This window comes from Ailuropoda melanoleuca, chromosome 11 (assembly GCF_002007445.2).
Source record: "Ailuropoda melanoleuca isolate Jingjing chromosome 11, ASM200744v2, whole genome shotgun sequence".
Taxonomy (NCBI): Eukaryota; Metazoa; Chordata; class Mammalia; order Carnivora; family Ursidae; genus Ailuropoda; species Ailuropoda melanoleuca.
In genome coordinates this window covers 76,157,358-76,176,361 of record NC_048228.1, presented here as the reverse complement: position 1 = coordinate 76,176,361, position 19,004 = coordinate 76,157,358, and the positions used below count along the sequence as shown (strand labels likewise).

At 40.3% G+C, this 19,004-nt stretch overlaps 1 protein-coding gene across 4 annotated transcripts in view; it reads right to left on the bottom strand.

Annotated features, from left to right (window-relative positions):
* ATP8A1 (ATPase phospholipid transporting 8A1) overlaps positions 1-19,004 on the bottom strand; it is a 225,937-nt gene that overhangs the window by 18,527 nt on the left and 188,406 nt on the right. For all 4 annotated transcript variants that reach the window (XM_019801970.2, XM_019801971.2, XM_019801972.2 and 1 more), the window contains 3 exons: positions 18,230-18,291; positions 16,830-16,886; positions 15,789-15,896 (listed from right to left, as the gene is read on the bottom strand). In XM_019801970.2, the coding sequence (XP_019657529.1) occupies positions 15,789-15,896; positions 16,830-16,886; positions 18,230-18,291 (227 nt within the window). The remainder of the gene's footprint in view (positions 1-15,788; positions 15,897-16,829; positions 16,887-18,229; positions 18,292-19,004) is intronic.

Genomic DNA, 19,004 nt, shown 5'->3' with positions numbered 1-19,004 from the left:
AAGAACAGTAAAAAAGAAACAAAACAAAACAAAAAAACAGAAAAAACAAGTGTAAGAAGAAATGCTTTAAAGAACAGATTCATAAAAATGTGTAAGGTCCACATGTTCTAAAAGAACATAACTAAAAAGTAAGTGATAAACAAGAAACTGGGAGAATGAGTAACACAAATATATGGAATTCTGCATTAATACCTGATTATAAAAATAAGAATATAGAAGTTCTTATCTTCATAAGAATAGCTAAGATCCCAATAAATAGGCAAAAGACCAGAGAAGGTATTCACGAAAGCAGCAGCAAGTAATCGATAAAGTGAAAAAGTGTTGTGCCTCTGTGTAGTCACAGAAACGCTACAAATCAGATCAGATTTAAACAATTCACTATCACAGTTGGTGTGGGAGAAACAGCTCTTTGTAATAATTTATATTCCCACTGGCAATGAACTGGCTTTTGGGAAAGGTATTTGGCAACGTGAATCAAGGACGTAAACATTCATTCCTGTTAATTTGATAATTCAATTTCTGGAACTATGTGTTGAAATTTGGGACAGCTTTTGCATATAGGTTAGTATCCCATGAAACCGTTCTGTGGTTACTAGCCCTGAGAGCACAACCCCCCAAAAGCAAGTTATGGCCTAAGGCTTAGTAAAGGTAGAAATAAACCACAGCAGTGCCCTCTTGAAGAGTCACACTGCAAAGTAGTGAGAAATCGCTGTAAAGAACACTACTGAGCCGTTATTTGTTTACCTATTGTTTTATTTAGGTAATCTCTACCCCCAACACGGGGCTCGAACTCATGACTCTGAGATCAAGCGTCACATGCTCTTACGACTAAGCCAGCCAGGCGCCATGGAACAGTTTTTTAAATCAAGGTTTCTAAATGTATTTATCCACATTCTGCTTATTAACACATTCCCTGGAACTAATTCTGGGGAATGCAGATATTCAATGTGGGTTCTTTTAAATAGAAAAACATCAGTGAAAACAAACAGGACAGAATGTGGCTGGTTATGTACACGTACATCCATGTTAGACAATATTATCCAAGCTGCTCAAGACAGTGTTCACAGACTGTAATTAGTAGAAAATGGATTGTCTAAAAAAGCCTTAAATAAAGAGAAAGGTAAAATATCCTAGTATTCTGTCAGGAGGCTTCCGTTACCATGTAAACACACTCCCCGGGAAGGTTGGTGGTTTCTATTATCTATATGGGGATCAGTCACAATCTCTCCCCGTGGCTTACATCTCTTGTCGCAATGGCACTTTGAACGTAATCCATCTCAAATTGAACACATGCTGTTTTCCCCCCAAACCTGCTCTTCCGTTGTGCCAACTATCTAGGGAATGGCTTCACTGCCAGCTGTATAAGACACAAACGTGGGCTCTATTCTGGTCTCTTTATACCCCCAGGTTCTGTTCTGCGTTTTGCCAGACCTTCCGCCATGACCCCAGTCCAGAAACTTGCCCATCCTCCTACTCGCCTACAAGCTAGACTTCCTGACTCCATGTTGCTCTGCTTCCAGCTCTGTCCCCACACTGCAGCCCGGGGGATACTTCCAGAGTGCAAATTAGATTATCAGCTCTTGGATTAAACCCATTCCATGGCTTCATAACACCCTGAAGAGACAGTACCAAATCCTTAATAGGATTTAAGACCTTGCCTACCTGACTTGTGCTTGCTTCCCACGTGCCCTCTCTTCAGCCAGCCCCCATCTCTAGCTACACAGGTGTGTTTCAGTTCTTGGAAGGTGCCCATGTTCACTCTCATCCTTGGGCCCTTCCATCTCTGACCCCCTGTTTATTTAACTTTCACATCAGCTGGCACCTCCTTCCTTGCACTTGGGTAAGCTGACCCTACTCTGGGCTTCCGTTTTGGGGGCACCTAGCACCCGTTTTCTAGGTGCTCCTTTGTCTTCCAGTTAGACCATAATCTCTGTAAGAGGAAGAAATGTATCTTGATGCATTCTGACGACCAAAGAGCTTAACCACCTAGCAGGTGCTCAGTAAATGACTGTTCAATAAATAAGTTTTTACAATCCAGTGTTTGGAGAGATTGAAAGTTGAAAACACCAGACCTTTGGGACTCTCTGCTCCTAGATGTGGCCATGACACTTGGCTTGGTTTTCCTGTATTCTGGCATGGAGTTACCCTGGGAGCAGTTATAACTAGGTGTTTATGTGATCTGGGGAGGGGGGAGAAAAGGTTGATCCAGGTCCTTAACCATCCTTTTTCAACATAGGCTGTATTTTCTGTTAAAAAAGTGGAGCAACAGGGCACCTGGCTGGCTCAGTCAGTAAAGCGTTCAACTCTTGATCTTGGGGTTAGGGGTTCGAGCCCCGTATTGGGTACAGAGATGACTTAAAATTAAATCTTAAACAAACAAACAAAGCTGAGCAACTTGCATTAAAAGTAAGGTATGTTAAACCACCCCTCCCCCATTGAACCAACAGAAATATTTCATTGAATCAGGGAAAGTAGGATAACTGGAAATGATGTAATTTTGGGGGGAGTCAGGAAAGGATATAGAATGGGCAGGAAGAGAATGAAGGTCTCCTACTAACATTAATGAAGACTTTTATTAGCTACATGAATACTTTGCAATGTCAAATAAAAAGAAGAATATATCATCCCAGTCTTCCCCATCTCAACAAACATTAACTTTATCCTTCCAGCTGTTCTGGCCAAAAAACTTACGAGTCATCCTTTCTCCACCCTTTTCTCCCAAACTGCACATCCAGTCTTTGGCAAATCCAATCTGCTCTACTTAAAAACAAAATCTACATCAATGTTCAGAGCAGCATTATTCATGACATCTAAAAGGTGGAAATATCAACAAATAAATGGATATATGAAATAGATAAATGGATAAACTACATACAATGGGATATCAGCCTAAAAAAAAAAAAAAGAAATTTGGACACATGCTACCACAGATGAACCCTGCTAAATGAAGCTAAATGAAATAAGCCAGACACAAAAGGACAAATATTCTATGTTTCCATGTATATGCATTATGTAGAATAGTCAAATTCAGAAACAGAAAGTAGAACAGTGGTTGTGAGGGACTGGGGGGAGGAGGGAATGGGGACTAATTGTTTAATAGATGGAGTTTCAGTTTTGGATGATGGAAAAGTTCTGGAGATGGATGGGGTGATGGCTGCACAACACTGTGAATGTGCTTAAATACCACAAAACTCTACACTTAAAAATGTTTAAAATGATAAATAGTAAATTATGTACATTTTATCAAATAAAATGTTTAAAAAATTAAAGGGATTCTAAGATCAAAATCCTCCTCCCCCCAAATCCAGTCTCTACCCACTTCCTAGCCCTTCCACCCTGTGTACTCCAGAACAGACTTAGATATGTGTCCCTCTCCTTCCCCTGTCCCTTCCCTCGAGAGTATAAGCACACAAGGGCAGGAGTTTTCTCTTTTGTTCACTGCTGTATCCCCAGCAACTAGAATAGTCCTTTGACACGTAATTGTGGAAAGAATAAATTATTTAATCAAAGTTAAGTGTACAAATTAAGGGTAAAAAAAAAAAAAGACTGGACTAATATGTTAACAGTGATTACCTTTGGCTAGTGGGGCAGTGCTGTTTCTTTCCTTTTGCCTCTATTTTCCTAAGTGTATTTAATGACTCTAAGCTACTCACATAAATCAAAATTCTGAATTTTACCTTAAAAAGCAGAAATATCATAAATTTTTGCTTATATGAGAAACATTCAAGATAGCTATAATAAAACCACTATTTCTAGTCAGACCCTAACTTCCCTTTCCACATTTAGGATTATTTTCCTAGGCTCAGTTACAATCATGCAGAGAAGATGTATTGTCTTTTTCTTTTTCCCCAAATTGTTCTCTAATTGGGAAGAAGGGGCAATTCAATAGTGATCCTCCCATTCAGGAACATGGTATGTTTATTTATTTAACTTGTTTTTTTATATTTCTCTCATTTATCTAATTCTCTAGCTTTCTTCTCATTCACCCCATACATAACTGGCCACAGTCTCTCCCGTTGTTGCTGTGAATGGGACCTTTCATTTTCTTTGTGTAGGAGGGCTTATTTTTGAAGATTTAGGGCTTTTCCAAAGGAGTTAACAAGTTTTGGGAAAAAAAATCCAAACACTTATTATATATAGCTTATATATCCCATTACATGCTTCTTAGAATTTGGCCAGTAGGGTGTCAGACCCAAGAGTGTAATAGTTCTTTCTGGCCATGGCGCCTTTGAAATATCTTGGTAGAGCAACCGTGTCCATGCAGGGGGCGGTCTGTGTGACCGTGTGGGGATCCTCACATCTCAGGACCTCCCACTACTTTTTTTAAAGCCATTCACCAAGTTATGAGCTCACTTAACATCTCTTGCCTCCTCCTCTGTCTGGGTTAATCTTTTTTTTTTGTAAGTTTTTTTTTTTTTAATTTTTATTTGCAGAAAGAGAGAGAGAGAGAGGGAGACAGAGCACAAGCAGGGGGAGTGGCAGGCAGAGAGGGAGAAGTAGGCTCCCTGCTCCTGATGCGGGGCTCAATCCCAGGACTCTGGGATCATGACCTGAGCTGAAGGCAGACGCTTAACTGACTGAGCCACCCAGGTGCCCCAGGGTTAATCTTTCTGGTGTCACCTGGAAGCATCTTCATGAAATCATTTTCATAAAAAAACTTCAGGTTTTCAGGTTTCTTTTCATACAAAATTTCTGGGTCTTTCCAACCACACTGTGGCTCTCTTCTCCCTCCCGTGCCTCAGTGTTTTGTCTCTGCCCTGTCAGCTGGACACTTCTTTGGAAGTGTCAGACTCTGGAAAAGGCAGACTCTGTCCCTCTGCTCCACTTTCACTCCCATCTCATCCAACCTGTTACTCACGTGGTCTTTCCTCCCTGAGTTCCCTTTCTCAGTTCCTACTCTCAGGGGCTGGGAGAGCTGATGCACTGCGCCTGGGGTACAAGGATACCTTTTGGTATCTTGAAAGCTGAAACTCACAACTTTAACATCTATATTTTTATGGCAAAATATAAATTTTATATAAACAGAATAATATTTAGTGTCTCAACATCGTGCCTTCTCCTGGCAACACAACCACTGATGTATGGGAACTTCGTATTGGCTCATCAAAATCAGTGTTGCTTTCAGACGATACAGTGCTAGTTGAATTTCAACTTGCTAACATTTCTGGAAGTGTCTTTGTGTCCAAGGCCTGGGAAACACCAGGGTGTGACATTGCCAGGGTCTCTAAGTTGTGTGAGCCTTTCCCAGAGGCTCAAGCCTTTCTATCTCAATTAATTGTGGTACCTGGGTATGCGGTTGAATTTGGAGGTACCTGAGTATCACTGGGTCAGCACTAAATGGTGCATCCCCACTACTTTGTACTTTAACCAGAGACAGACTTCAAGCTCCTAGAAACTTTGGCTTGAAGACATGAACTTCCACTGAAATCCTTCAGTGGCTACATATCTTGGGTAGTCTAGCTCAAAACTTCCCTCTGATAAAACCCAAAGACAGAGGAAGGCACATGCCAAGTTCTATGTTCTGGTGTTTATCACTGAGAAAGGTCTTTGATGTCTTATTTTAGCTGAAAAAAATTCTTGCAAATCTTCAACTATATCCTATTATAGTCACGTCAAAATTCAAAATGTTTTTCATCTTTACTCGTTTATTATTAGCATTTATTGTTAGTCATGTCCTCTGACCCAAATCTTTATTCTATGGTCTCAGGTACTTTCTAGAATACTCTGTATTTCATAATGAAAAGCCATCCACCATGGCTTAAAGTAATGATGTTAATGACATTAGAGTAGCTTTCTGTGACCTAGTCTCTCCTTAACTTTTCAATTCTAGCTCTAACCGTTTCCTACCGTGGCCACCCCAAGCTCCTTCTTTGCTTGGGCTGTTTTCTGCTTGGGAAGTCCTTCTCCCACTTGCCTTCTTGGACAGCTTGGGACCAGAAGTACCAAGAAACTATGCAAACTATAGCCTGGGGGTTGAGGGCCCCCCCTCTGCTAGAACCCTCGGCATCCTGATCACAATAATTAGCACCCCCCATTATAATTACCCCTCGATCTGTTTTACCCACAGGACTCACCCTCCTCAGGAGGGCTCTCCTTTTTCACCTTATGAGCCACTGACACAGAGGCACTCCGTAAATCTCAATTGTGCTGCGCTGACTTGGGCTCTTCTACAGGAGGAATTATTAGTTTCTCCATAAAAACAGACAGGGCAGAACACCCAGAAAATAACTAAGAAGAAGGGTGTTTCGAATAAACTCCAGTTATGTTTGCAATTATTCCCAGAAGCTCTCAATTACTCAGAGACAAAGAAAAACCTTGGCTTGGCCTATTCCAAATAAACAAACAAAAATCTTAGAAAAGATGCAAGTTGTTCCAAATCATAGAAAAAAATATGCAAATTAGATACTAGCTCTTGGTATTTATACGCTTTTTGCCCCCCAAGGACATTTCTGGATGGTGGTGAGGGGCTGAAGTGGGAGCGCTAGGTCTGAGGGACTGAGAACTGATATTCAATCTAGCTGTATGATGCAGGGAACAGCCTTTGCATCTCTGCCCTCTGGCAAAGGGAAGAATGAGAAAAGAAATGATTAAGAAAGATGCTCAGAGGAAAGGGATGAAGAGTGAGTTAGTTGGGACCTGAAGTGAGAAGTTAACTTTTTTAAAAAAGAAAGTTAAATTTCACTACATACCAATATATACTGAGAACTGAACATGCAAAATCATCTTTCTGAAAAGGAACCCAGAGCGCCAGGATATGTGTGGCTCTGAAACTTTATTTCCTAGGGATCTAGTTCCCAGAATAGTGAAAATAATTGAGAACAGAATTTGTTTTAATCTTCCTTGTTGTGCTATTTAAAAAACTTAAAAGTAGAAAAATGAGGGCAGAATTAGTAACCAAATATTCTTTTTATTATAAGAAATATAATTTAAAAATGTTATGATGTTCCTGGACGAGTTGTGTAAGATAGAGTACATCATCTCAGTGCTCACTCTTCTGTCATTCCCGCAGTTTTTTAGAATTTTGTGATGGCTCTTTATCTCAAAAACCATCTCAGAAAACATCACTTGTTCGATTTCTAGTAATTCAATCTGTGAAACATACTGACCTATATCTCAGATTGTAGAAAGTTACTTTAAAAAATTTTAAATTTATTTTCCAGCTTTATTGAGATATAATTGACACATAACATGTAAGTTTAAGGCATACAGTTTGCTGATTTGATATGTTTATAAATTGTAAAATGAGTACCACCAGAGCATTAGTTAACACCTCCATCCTGTCACATAATTACCATCTCTTTTAGGAAATTATTTTTAAAAACCTCAAAAAAATGAAAAGCACTTAGCTGTAAGAAAGACATATAAAGGCTCTTAAATGGCTTATGTTGAAAAAATTACTAACTTTCATGGTAAAAACTTTTAGTTGTTCCCCAATATATCCTCCCTGCTCTTCTTAGATGCAAACACTTGATTCTTGGCTGGACACTTTGTCCTCTAGCTCAGACCATCTTCCTCTGGCTCTCTAGTTGTAGCTATGTGTGGCCACATTACTAGCTCGTGGCCAATGAGATCGAAGTGGAAATGTGGTGGGCAATGTCTAGGAAAGAGCATCAAAGAGAAAGGGTTAATCTGTCTTCTTCCCTTTCTTGTTGGCTGGAATGTTGGTAAAATGGCTAGAGCTGAGGCAGCCACTTTGGATTATGAGGTTGGCAGTGCAGCAAATTGCAGAAACCTGGTTCTTGATGACTGTGCAGCCGCCACACCAGCCTTGGACTGACTGCCATCACCAAACTTCTTTTACATGACAAAGAAACAAATTGCTATCATTTAATCCACAATCACTTTTTTTAAGCATCAAAAAATATGCCAAAAAATAACTTGATTCAGATGATACTGCTAGGAAGCCTAAGTGATAACATGGAACAAAGCAGCTTTTGACCGCTCACTGATGATCTCTTTATTTCACTCTAACACAGAATGCAAGAATTGTGTTCAATTATAAGCTTTACTGAAGCAGATCACACAGTGACATTTGTGGTTTCCTTTATGGGCGTTTCTGATGGAATCCCTGGCATGTAACTCAGAAACAAGCCATGCTGGTCTTATGAGCGAGAATGCTGAGCTTTCAGGGGTGACCTGGCCTCTGCCCATCTTACCTACTCCTTTCAGCACTCTTTCCCACCCTCTCTGTTCCAACATTCCTGCCTCAGAGCACAGACACCTGTTGGTTGTTCAGCCCTGAAATGCTCTTCTTCATACATGCATCATTTTGAGCTTCAGCTTATTCATGCCTTCTTCAAAAAGACCTTCCTGGGGCAGCCATTGTCGTCCTGCCACATATCATAGCACCCTGTTTTCTTCCTATCACTTTGTGAAATTACCTTTAGTCATTCATCCTTTAGTCATTTGTTAACTGATTTTTGATTGTTTCTCCCTCCCATTCCCTGGTCCCCTCAACCTATATGCTAATGCGGATCTGGCCTAATTAACCCATTACCTGGCACCCATTAAGCTCTCAACATATATTTAAGGAATGAATGAATGCAAGAATGAGTTGACTTTAGAGAATAGGCAAATTCTGACATACTAACAGCGGGCTTTGTTCAATTTCCTATGGTTTGCTCAATTTCCTATGGTTTGGTTCTGCCATACCGTTTCTTACATTTATGACATCAACATCCCATCATTAGTAATGAGATCCCTAAGAGTAAGAACTGATTCCATTCATCTCTGCATCCTCCACTGCCCAACACAGAGCCTGGCGTATGTTAGACATTCAATATAGGTTTGCTCTGTGTTGTCGTTAAAGATGCTGTCTCTACAGAAAGGCAGCTCTCACAATGACTCTGAAGACGGCTCTAACTTGAAAATGTCCTGATTTGACATTACAGTTGTCATATCCATCTCTCTCTTTGCTTCTTAGTGTTTTTTTTTTTTTAAGATTTTATTTATTTGAGATAGAGAGCAGAGTGAGAGAGAGAGAGCAGGAGTGGTGGGGAGGCAGGCAGAGGGAGAAGCAGGCTCTCCACTGAGCAGGGAGCCCAACGTGGGGCTTGATCCCAGGACCCTGGAATCATGACCTGAGCTGAAGGCAGATGCTTAACTGACTGAGCCACCCAGGTGCCTCTGTTTCTTATTGTTTCTACACAGGCTTCTCTTTACAGAATGGGCTTGAAAGTGGCTATTCAGTCAGCTGCCCTAAACACTGTGAAAGTGTGGCCTGTCTCATTAACTGTCGGGGCATGAGGCCTGCTGACCAACAGTGTGTTTTGCTGGATGGGCTCCCAACTGTTGGCTCATTGAAGAACATCTGACAGACTTCAGGGTAGTTGTTCCCTCTAGGCTACTTGGCTAAGCACAGTAATCTTGGATGAAACTCCATTGTATCATAACACTGTCCCACCCCATCGGCAAGGGCTGGTCTTGTGACCAATAAATTATGACATGCTATCTAGGTAATTAAAAGCTGATAGATGAATAAAGACTATTTTAACCAGGAAATTCCTCATATGTAAAGTAATTTATTGTGTTGGTCAAGTGGGCAATGGCACAATTTAGGAAAATCATATCACTAATGTAGTTTATTAATACCTTTCCTACAGGGGTGACACCAAAGAGTTTAACAAAGATTTTTATTGTTTTTCAGAAAGACTTTACAAACCTCAATCAAGAGATCTGAAATTCTGTAAAACACATGCTTGTTCCTTAACTTCAATTTCCTTCGGTAGTTTTATAGATCCCCTAGGCCAGGGAGAGCAGAACCAGATGGTGCTTTGGAGGACTTTACCGTGCATGTCTGCAAAGCCATGATAAATTTAAAAGTTTTGCCGATACTAAGCTGCTGGTATTAATCGTGATATGAAATGATCCTTGATGTATGTAGCTTGCTTTTTAGTTTTTAATCTGGTGTACTAATCATAGTGGCTAAAATATTTTTTTTCTGGAAATTAGAAGCAAAACAAAACAAAACCCAGTAACATCATCTAGACAAGTCGGAAAAGCAGGCTAGCATATGTTTATATAACATAGCACTTCTCCCCAGGGTCTACCTTACCCCATAAATTGTTGTATTGGTGTGAAAAAATACAAGTCAGGTCTGAAAAAAAAAAAAGTCCTTCTCTTAAATCACAACCATATTTGTGAGAGGAAGACAGCGACATATTTAAAGTCGCAGTCGAGCCTGTCGCACTATTTTCTTTCTTTTTCCTCTCCTCAGTAATTTCTTATTGTTGCATGTCCTACCTTTGTAAAATCCACTGCCCCCCACCCTGATGTCAGCATTCCCTCATAACAATTAAATATGTCAATAATTCCTGTTACTGGGATACTTGTTAATCATTATCATTGAATCATTATTCTGGACAGAGACGCAGAATTACTGTAATGGAAACAAAGTGCAACGCTATAGGAAGGAATGTTCCTAAATGGCAACACCCTGCCCACCAACTGAGAGCCACCCAATCTGGCTCTAGCTGGAGTCACCGAAGACTGCGTTCAACTCTAAGATATTTCCGGAACAGATTTTTGGAACTTCGTGCATGTAGAATGTGCTGAATTAAGGGAGAAAGAAATGATCTCATGGTGTGAAAAGAACCCCCAATCAGTGGGAAATGAGTATAGGTCCTGAGGACGGCTGATGATAGAAATAATTCCTACAGACAACAGGCTGCTTAGTGTACCAACTGGATGCAAGTGCTTTGATGGGTGTCGCTGACACGAAAAAGGCATCTCAGATCTTTAAGGCTGATGAGGCTGGGAGGAAATGCCTCCATGGAGAGGGATGAGAAAAGAGAGAAGAAATGTAAAAGGAACAGAGGACAGTGTATAAGGAGGTTGAGGGCACAGACTCTGCGTTCCAGTGTCAGCTCACTCACAAGCTGTGTGACCTTGAGAACTGTGCGTAACCACTCTGTGTCTGTGAAGTGTACAATTCTGCCGTGTTGTAGCAAATGTCCACAGTGAAGGCAAGGAAAGTGCGTATCCTGGTGACTGGCCTTCCGAAAATGAGGCCCCATTACTATCGGAGTGGAAACTGGGCATTCTTCAGTGATAATGGGATGACTGTGTTTTCATTTTCATAAACTTTTTTTTAATGAGATGGGTATTTATCCTAATATTGCTGTTAAGAAGAGGCAAGCGGCCAGGATATGAAGTGAGATGGAATTTCTATAAATGTATTAGGGAGTTAGGTAGGTGTTGAAAAGGGAGAATTAAAAATTGGGGTGCTTTTGAAAAGAGATGGGAACATGTCTGTAACTGGCTAACTTAGGGAAACTGATCAGGGCCATGGGTATCCGGGGAATAGCAGCTAAATCAGGGACATCAGTGGATTGCAGGGAAGATGGCTGCAGGAAGGAAAGAAAAAAAAAAAAAAAAAAAAAAAAAAGAATTTCCTACCTGGAGGTAAAGAGTAGCAAGGGCCCCAAAGAGAAGGTATTTAGATCCTTAAGATGTTAGAGGAAACCAATAGATTTGAAAAGAAGACCTGGAATGAATTCTCTAGGCCACCTGCTATCACTTTGCCTACCACAAAGGTTTATTATATGGATCTAAATAAAACAACGCTGGAAATCACACACAGTGCCTGGAGAACACAGTGTGTGCACAATAAACGTTGGTTCCCTTCCCATCCCCTCTCAGTGTTGCAAGGATTTTCTTTGAACATATTTAGAGAAATAGCTCTGTCTTCAGATGGGGCTGCAAAGATGCACTAAGAATGTAAATTGGAAAGCACTAAAACCCTGATCTATGTGTGAATGTGCATCCAGCTGAATATAGAAGCATGAGACCTGTACTTGTAAGTTGCCTAATTTGTGTAGAGTTGGCACCCCGAGACCCCGTTAACTAGAGCAGAGCAGTCTGTGCCCTTGTGACATTTCGGATGCTCCTCTGGGGGGAACAGACTGGAGAGAAGCGCACAGAGATCTGAATCTTAGGAGCTGGAAGGCAGCCTTGCAAGTGCCGGTGACAGATTCTGCGAATGTCACCAGTGGCCAAACGGCACAGAAAGGGGCGGTTAAATGAGCCCAGCATCCTGTCACGACATCATGACATACTGCATCTCTAGATGTTTGAGAGATGCTCTATTTGAGCCAAAATGGGCCTCTGTGTTTTCTCGGTGTCTCTGTTTTCTCATCTGTAAACTAGTTATAACAAGTTTGCAGTGAGGATCCAGTGAATTGAGGAGAAGCACATCCTGACGAGGTTCACGGACGACAGGATGGGGTCTGCCTTGCTTTCTTTTCCTCTCACTCCTCCCATCCAGGTTGCAGGCAAATCCTATCTGCTTGACCTTTAACAGGGATTCAGAATCTGACCGCTGCCACCGCTGCTGTTGCCTGGCCCAAGCCACCATTATCTCTCGCCTGGGTGACTGGGATAACCTCTTAAATGCTTTACACCACAGCAGCCATGGTCCTGCCACGAAAACCCAAGCCAGATCCCAATACCTCCCCCTCAAGTCCCTCCAACGGCTCTTGATCTGACCGGAAGTAAAAGCCACAACGCTGTGCAGGGAGCACGACGGAAAGCGTGGCTCTCAGTCCCCCTTGCCTGAGTGTATTTTTCTTTATATACTTATGTCTGTCTATATATTTCACTTAATTATTTTGTCCTCTTCCACTAGAAAAGTAGGCTGAGAAGTACGTAAGTTTTTGTCTATTTTATTCGCTGATGGATCCACAGTGTCTAGAACAGTGCCTGACACATTGAAGAATCTCAAAAAATAGTTGGTGAATGGAGGGAACAAATGCATATAAAGTACTGAGAGAAGTTCCCGGGATGCAGTGTTTAATACACATTAGGTATTAATGGTGATATTATCCTCCCCAAATCTTGGTTGCTGTTTTGAAGAGCTTCTCTGTCTTGCTGATGCTGCATAATGTATCGCCCTCCAAAATACCACCTGAACTGGGATGGGGGAGCGGGGCTGCTGTTTTCAGTCTTACTCCATCTCTAATAATTCTGTACTATCCTGTAGGCCCTTATGAAGGTTTTAGGCAACCAAAACAGACGTACATATTTAATTAATTGTTTTGTTTTAGGAGGAATTGCTGCCACATTAATACAGGAAAAGAACTGGAGTCCTAAGGTACAGTGCTGGGATCAGAGGGTGAGACTCAGCAGTGGTTGTGACAGAAAGTTACTACACACCACACCACAAATCCTGTGGAGTAGCCTTAAATCCTGGGGGCTGCCCTGGGCCATGTTTCATTATGTGGATTACATAAAACATGTCAGGTTGAGGAAGGCTAATATTTATACTGACCCTGATAATATTTATAGTAATATATTACCCTATGTAACACTCAGTGATATATGTAATATATAACAGCATTTTGCTATGAAAGTTAACAGATGAATAAGTAAATTTTATTCAACATTGCTGGCCAATTATACATACACACACAGATACAAATATTGGTACATAAATACATTTTGCATATATTCGCATGTTTGTGTATATGCATGTATGTATGTATCCGGCTATACTCTTTTTTAAAAAAAGTATTTTGTTTATTTATTTGAGAGAGAGAGAGAGCAGAGAGAGGAGCTGAGGGGAGAGACAAGCAGACTTGTACTGAGTGTAGAGCCCACCACGGGGCTCGATCCCAGGAGCCTGAGACGATGACCTGAGCCGAAACCAAGAGTCAGCCGCTCAACCCACTGAGCCGCCCAGCACCCCTGTATCTGGCTATATTCTTGATTGAATATAGAATTTTAAGCTTAGAAAAATGCAAACCTATGGGTAGTTACTTCTTTCTGAAATTAACTGGATTATAGAACTAGTGACTCTCTACATAATAAAAAGGTTCAAAAATTGAGTATTGCTACAGATATTTCTTGGGATCTATTTCCCCAGGCCCAGGAAATAGTAAATGCAGACTATCTACCCCTGAGGATCTGAGTGGCACACTTGTTAAACCCTTTCTTGGGAGTTCTTGTGAGGCTCATTTGCTCACATACACATATATCAAAATGCTTTGGACACACTAAGTACTATATAGATTTAAAGTATTTTCTTTGAATAAATTCATCAGACTTACACTTTGGACAAGCTAGTCAAGCCTACAGATATATTAATCCATTCTTCATATTTTCAGCGGAGCCCCAGCTATTTAAACATTATATTCAAAGAATCAGTAGTAATAAAATAACAAGAAAAAGAACCCCTGTTAGCACTTCCCACTGTATATGAAGTGAACAGAAACGTGATGGAGCACTGACATTCATTTCACTTTGAATTAAACACAGAATCACCGCAAGTCCCAAGAGATGATATTAAGTTCTGTGTTTGGGTAATACCAGGAATTCTACAGGCAAGGGTAGAATTATATTTGGTTGGCAAAAAGCCAATCAAACTTCACACTTGTTCTAGAAGTAGGTGGTCAAAAACTCTGTTCTTGTCATCAAAGCTGTTGGTTACAGTCGCTTAAACTATTCGAATCTCAACATCTTTTGTTTTGAAGCTAACACATTAAGAAATGAGATAAAATGAGGTCTACTGAAAATGACATTAAATTGAAATTAACCGCAGGGAAAAGCAGGTCCAGTCAGACAGAGCACATCAAATAGACACAAAGAACAGAATTGATTTTCCAAGTGGCATCTTCAAACATACATGGTCTTTGGTTTTATTTCTTCAGGGAAAAAGGGCTCAAACCAAGGTAAGGAGGAGGTGCTTCAGCCCTTTCTGTTTTCCTCAAAATACATGCTGTAAATCTTCTCGAGTTCACAGTACGTACGTTTCAAAAGAGGCCTTCATTTTTGGTGGAAGGAAGTACTTGCTCCTTGACATGTCTGGTTTCGCTGTAATAGTGTATAATGCCTCTCTCTAATAAATTTAACCACAAAATTTTTTTTAAAAATGTGTCTGCATTCTGCTAATTTATAAAAAGCAGGATGCTGTCAGATAAAATTTCATGAAAATGATCTATAAACCAGACTGTCAAAAGTGAAAGGTACTCAGGCAGTACTTAGGGGCAACAAATCCATGGAAACCACTGGAAAGCTTTCCTGTGGCTGTAGGATAACGATGTTCTGTAACAGAGCTCACATTTCCTTGATTTGCAAGTTACTGTGAGGTCACAGGAAATCCTGAAATGTTTTCCACATTTTCTTCTATACATTTTATGTCAAATTTCCTGCAATTGAAATCATAAACCCTCCTACTGCTGGAATCTCTTCTGAAGGAAAGGAGATCTTGTGACACTCCCGCATGAACACCTAATAACTCAATTCCTACCAGTGTAACAAGAAACTGAAAGACAGGATTGAAAATGGACTGTGATAAGGCCGAAACGTCAGATGCCCTAACTCGTTCAAAATGAAAACCAAACCGGTATCATTTAAGATGACTCTAAAAAAATGCATTTAATCCAGTGACAGTAGATTTTCTTTAGAATAAGAGATAACGGAAGAAATGATAGACTGTCCCAAAGACATAAGCTCACCATTTCCCCAAATCTCTTCTCCAAAATGTATCTGTGGATTTATGGTCTCATTTTAAAATGGTATCTTCTATATGGAGATTCTTAACATGAGTCAAGCCCCTGACAACCATATTTTATGGTTCTAGCTATGCTTATGAAAGGATAAGTCGGATTTAAGTTAAATGTCCAAGTGTGAAATCTTCTCTCAAGATTTATTCCTCGCAAATGTGGAATTTAAAAATAGCTTTTAAATGGTTGACTACTATTTTAATATAAACCCAAGCCAGACAATTACAGCTCATTAATGAATACCAATTTTTACAATGTGTTGGCTCATGAGTTATTAGGACACATTACCTCTCCTGACATATCGGGGGCCATCGGAATGGCGGGCCACAGAGATGAGTAGATGCCAAAAAACACCACCCAGAGCGCGATGCTGCCCCAGATTGCGATGTGGCTGAACTGTGAAGGAAGGAAATACGAGTCACGAGACGTTCAGGGAGACTGTGTACACATGCACGTGCTAACGAAGCTTTCGCAAATGCCCTTATTCATTTTTTACTACACCCATAAAACAGTCTCTGTAGGAATTTCTAAATAATGACGTGTGTGTGTTTTAACTGGATCTTTCATCAGCGCTGATGCTAATGTCTTCCCCAACAGCTAGGATGTTTGTGGTACTGGCATTTATAACTGTTCCCTCTCTACCTTCTTTGGGGGTCTATCTCCTCTGACTTTCCTCTTTTTTCATCTGCTACCATCTTTAACCTTTATTTCTGCTCTGCACGCTCTCACCGGGAAAGGCTAGGCACCACCTGTGAGAACATCACCTGTATGTCGGTGACTGTCCAATCTAGGTTTCTTGGGCCCATCTTTCCCCTGTGCATCAAACTTTTATTTCTTTTCATGTCCTGGGTCTCTCTACCTGGATGTGAATATGCGTCAAAGCTAATGTTCTCAAATGGAACTTGTTTTATCCAGGCTGGATATTTACAAATGTCCGAGGACAAATCTTTTGCTCATATGGCCGGTTTTCGTAATCGTTTTCCAATGGGCTTTCTGCCGAATGTGTCTTGTGACACACTCTACTAAGAAAAGATTCTTAGTCAAGCTTGGAAGCCTCTCTCCTTCCTGGGATATCCACAATAATATATTAAAGTCTCTGAAAATCTTGTGGTCAATAAACTTATGTGAGTTTTTTTTTTTTTTTTACTGTTTCCAAACTAGACAAACTAGAATTCCCAGTTCTCCCCACTCCACAGAAGACCCCTCACAATTAACAACCCAAGGAACGAGGGTACAGGGATACATAAAGTTAGAATGAAGAACAATAATGTTCGTGATAACACGTAAGTAAATGTTACATGCTTTGGTTGTGGTTAGAGACGTTCTTACCCATGTCCAATACGATGTCTCCAATCCAGCTTTCAAACACACGGTTATCACCACAAACTAAAACAGAAGGGAAAATGTTATTCTATTCCATAACTGTGTTAGTTCAAATCTTTAAAAGTGAGGTTTCTAAAGACCAGGTACTACACTGTGAATGAGACTAGGGGACTGGTCGATTATTCACAACTTGCCTTATATGTCGACCAAGCAAAGAAACAGGTGAACGAGCCGGGGGGCTGTTCATGATGGCCAGGACCGGTCAGAACAGCCCATGAGCAGCATCCCACTGCCGCTGCCATCCCTGCACACCCTCCCAGTCCATCCACGAGGCTTGCGTACAATTGGTGAACCGTGAATACACATCTGCAGTGACCCGGTTTTCAAGCTTGCTTTAATTGTATATCATCTGTAATACTTGAAGCTCCTACTTTCCGAATTTGAAGGATAAATCCTAAAAGTAGTATAACTGGATATTTAGAAACCTAAACACTTACTCTGTAACCTGACTTACTTACCAACCCTACAGATCAGGATACAGAGAAGCCTGTTGTACCGTCCATGATGTACACACCCATTATCATCGCTGACACTGCTACTGGTTCTGAAGTACGGGAACTAAGTTTAATGAACTGCCCTGAGTTTTCCAGGGGGTAGCACAAGGGTTAACTGGACTTGTCCTGGAGTTAGACTATTCGTGCCCAAGGCTCCACCATTTATTCCGTGTTTCAGTTAACGTCAGCTGAGAATTCAGCTCTGAAAGTTGTAGTAAACTTGCCATACACCAACTATGTGACCTCGATGTTAGCATCCAGGTAGTGCTTTTGACTTCTAAGGGAAAAGTGGTTTTAAAACTTTTTTTAGCCCTTTATGGGAGGAATGGGCTTGCACTCATATGTGTGTGTCCTCTGTGTTTGGAGAGTGACTTAACACAGTGGGTTCCATGCCTTGTGTGGATGGAATGTCCCCAAATAGTGATTTCTCTCCCATTTTAGTTATCATGGGACTCTAGAATCATTACTGGTTCAACACTCAAGAACAGTATGATAATATTTGCCATAAATTCAGGAAAGCAAAAAAAAAAATATTAACAAGGGCAGTAAAATAAAAATGAAGAAAAAGAGACAAGGAAAAGAAATAGGGGAAATGGGGGGGGTGCCAAGAGGAAAGAGGGAATACTGAAAATAATAGCAACCAAAGACCTATCAAGTCAGTGAGCTTAAGTGGTATATTAGTAACATAACATAAAATAATCACTTAATAGTCTAAACATCTTACTTCATTTTTAAAGAGAAGTGCAAACAACCCTACATTCAGAAATCCCCACAGTTAAATTTGAAAATAAAATGAGCATGTATGAAAGGATTTGATTTTATAAACAAATTAGGCAAACGCTCTGTACTCACCGTGTAAACAAAGTTTCCCAACAGCAGATAATCGGAGGTTTTCCCATTTCCAAATACATTACCTGCATCACAAGAAGAGAGGCTTATTAGAAATGGAGATCAAAGAGATCCTTTCAGAATCCTTTCAAAGATAAATCAGTTTATAATTGTTGGACAAAAGAAGGGGAACCAAGTGTTACACAATGGAATCAAACTAGGCTAATGAAAAAAAAATTGTAAGAAGTCTCACAAAGTTGTTATACACGTGGGTCACAAATTACGAACAATTTTCCAATAGCCAACAGGAAGGAGGAAACCTGACTTGTTAACCAATTCTCAGGACCCATGAGGTGGGAAAAAAAATCAAACTAATAATAGTTCAAGGAAAGCCTAATTCTATGGGCATCGAGAGGGGAGAAGACATCCTGAACTTTGTTAACAATATAGATGAGGGTTTTAGGGAGCCCACTTTCTTTCCATGAAGTTGTTGGCATCAGACCAAAAGGGATTCATAAATGCAAATCACAGAAGACTGAGGAACACCAATATGGTTCTAGGCATAGGTTTGGATGAATTTAGGGGACTATTTTAAAATATTCTGTTATCCAGCAATGACTAACAAATGTGGCTTCCGATGAAGGGTGTGGTAGCTAACAAAAATCATGATTACTGATAAAAAAATTAAAAATAACTGAATAATTAAATCATTGGCACAATGGAAAAATTTAAAACCCATGGCATATGCAGTACAGTATTTTACAAATGCAAATATTCAACAATATTTATTCAAAATCTC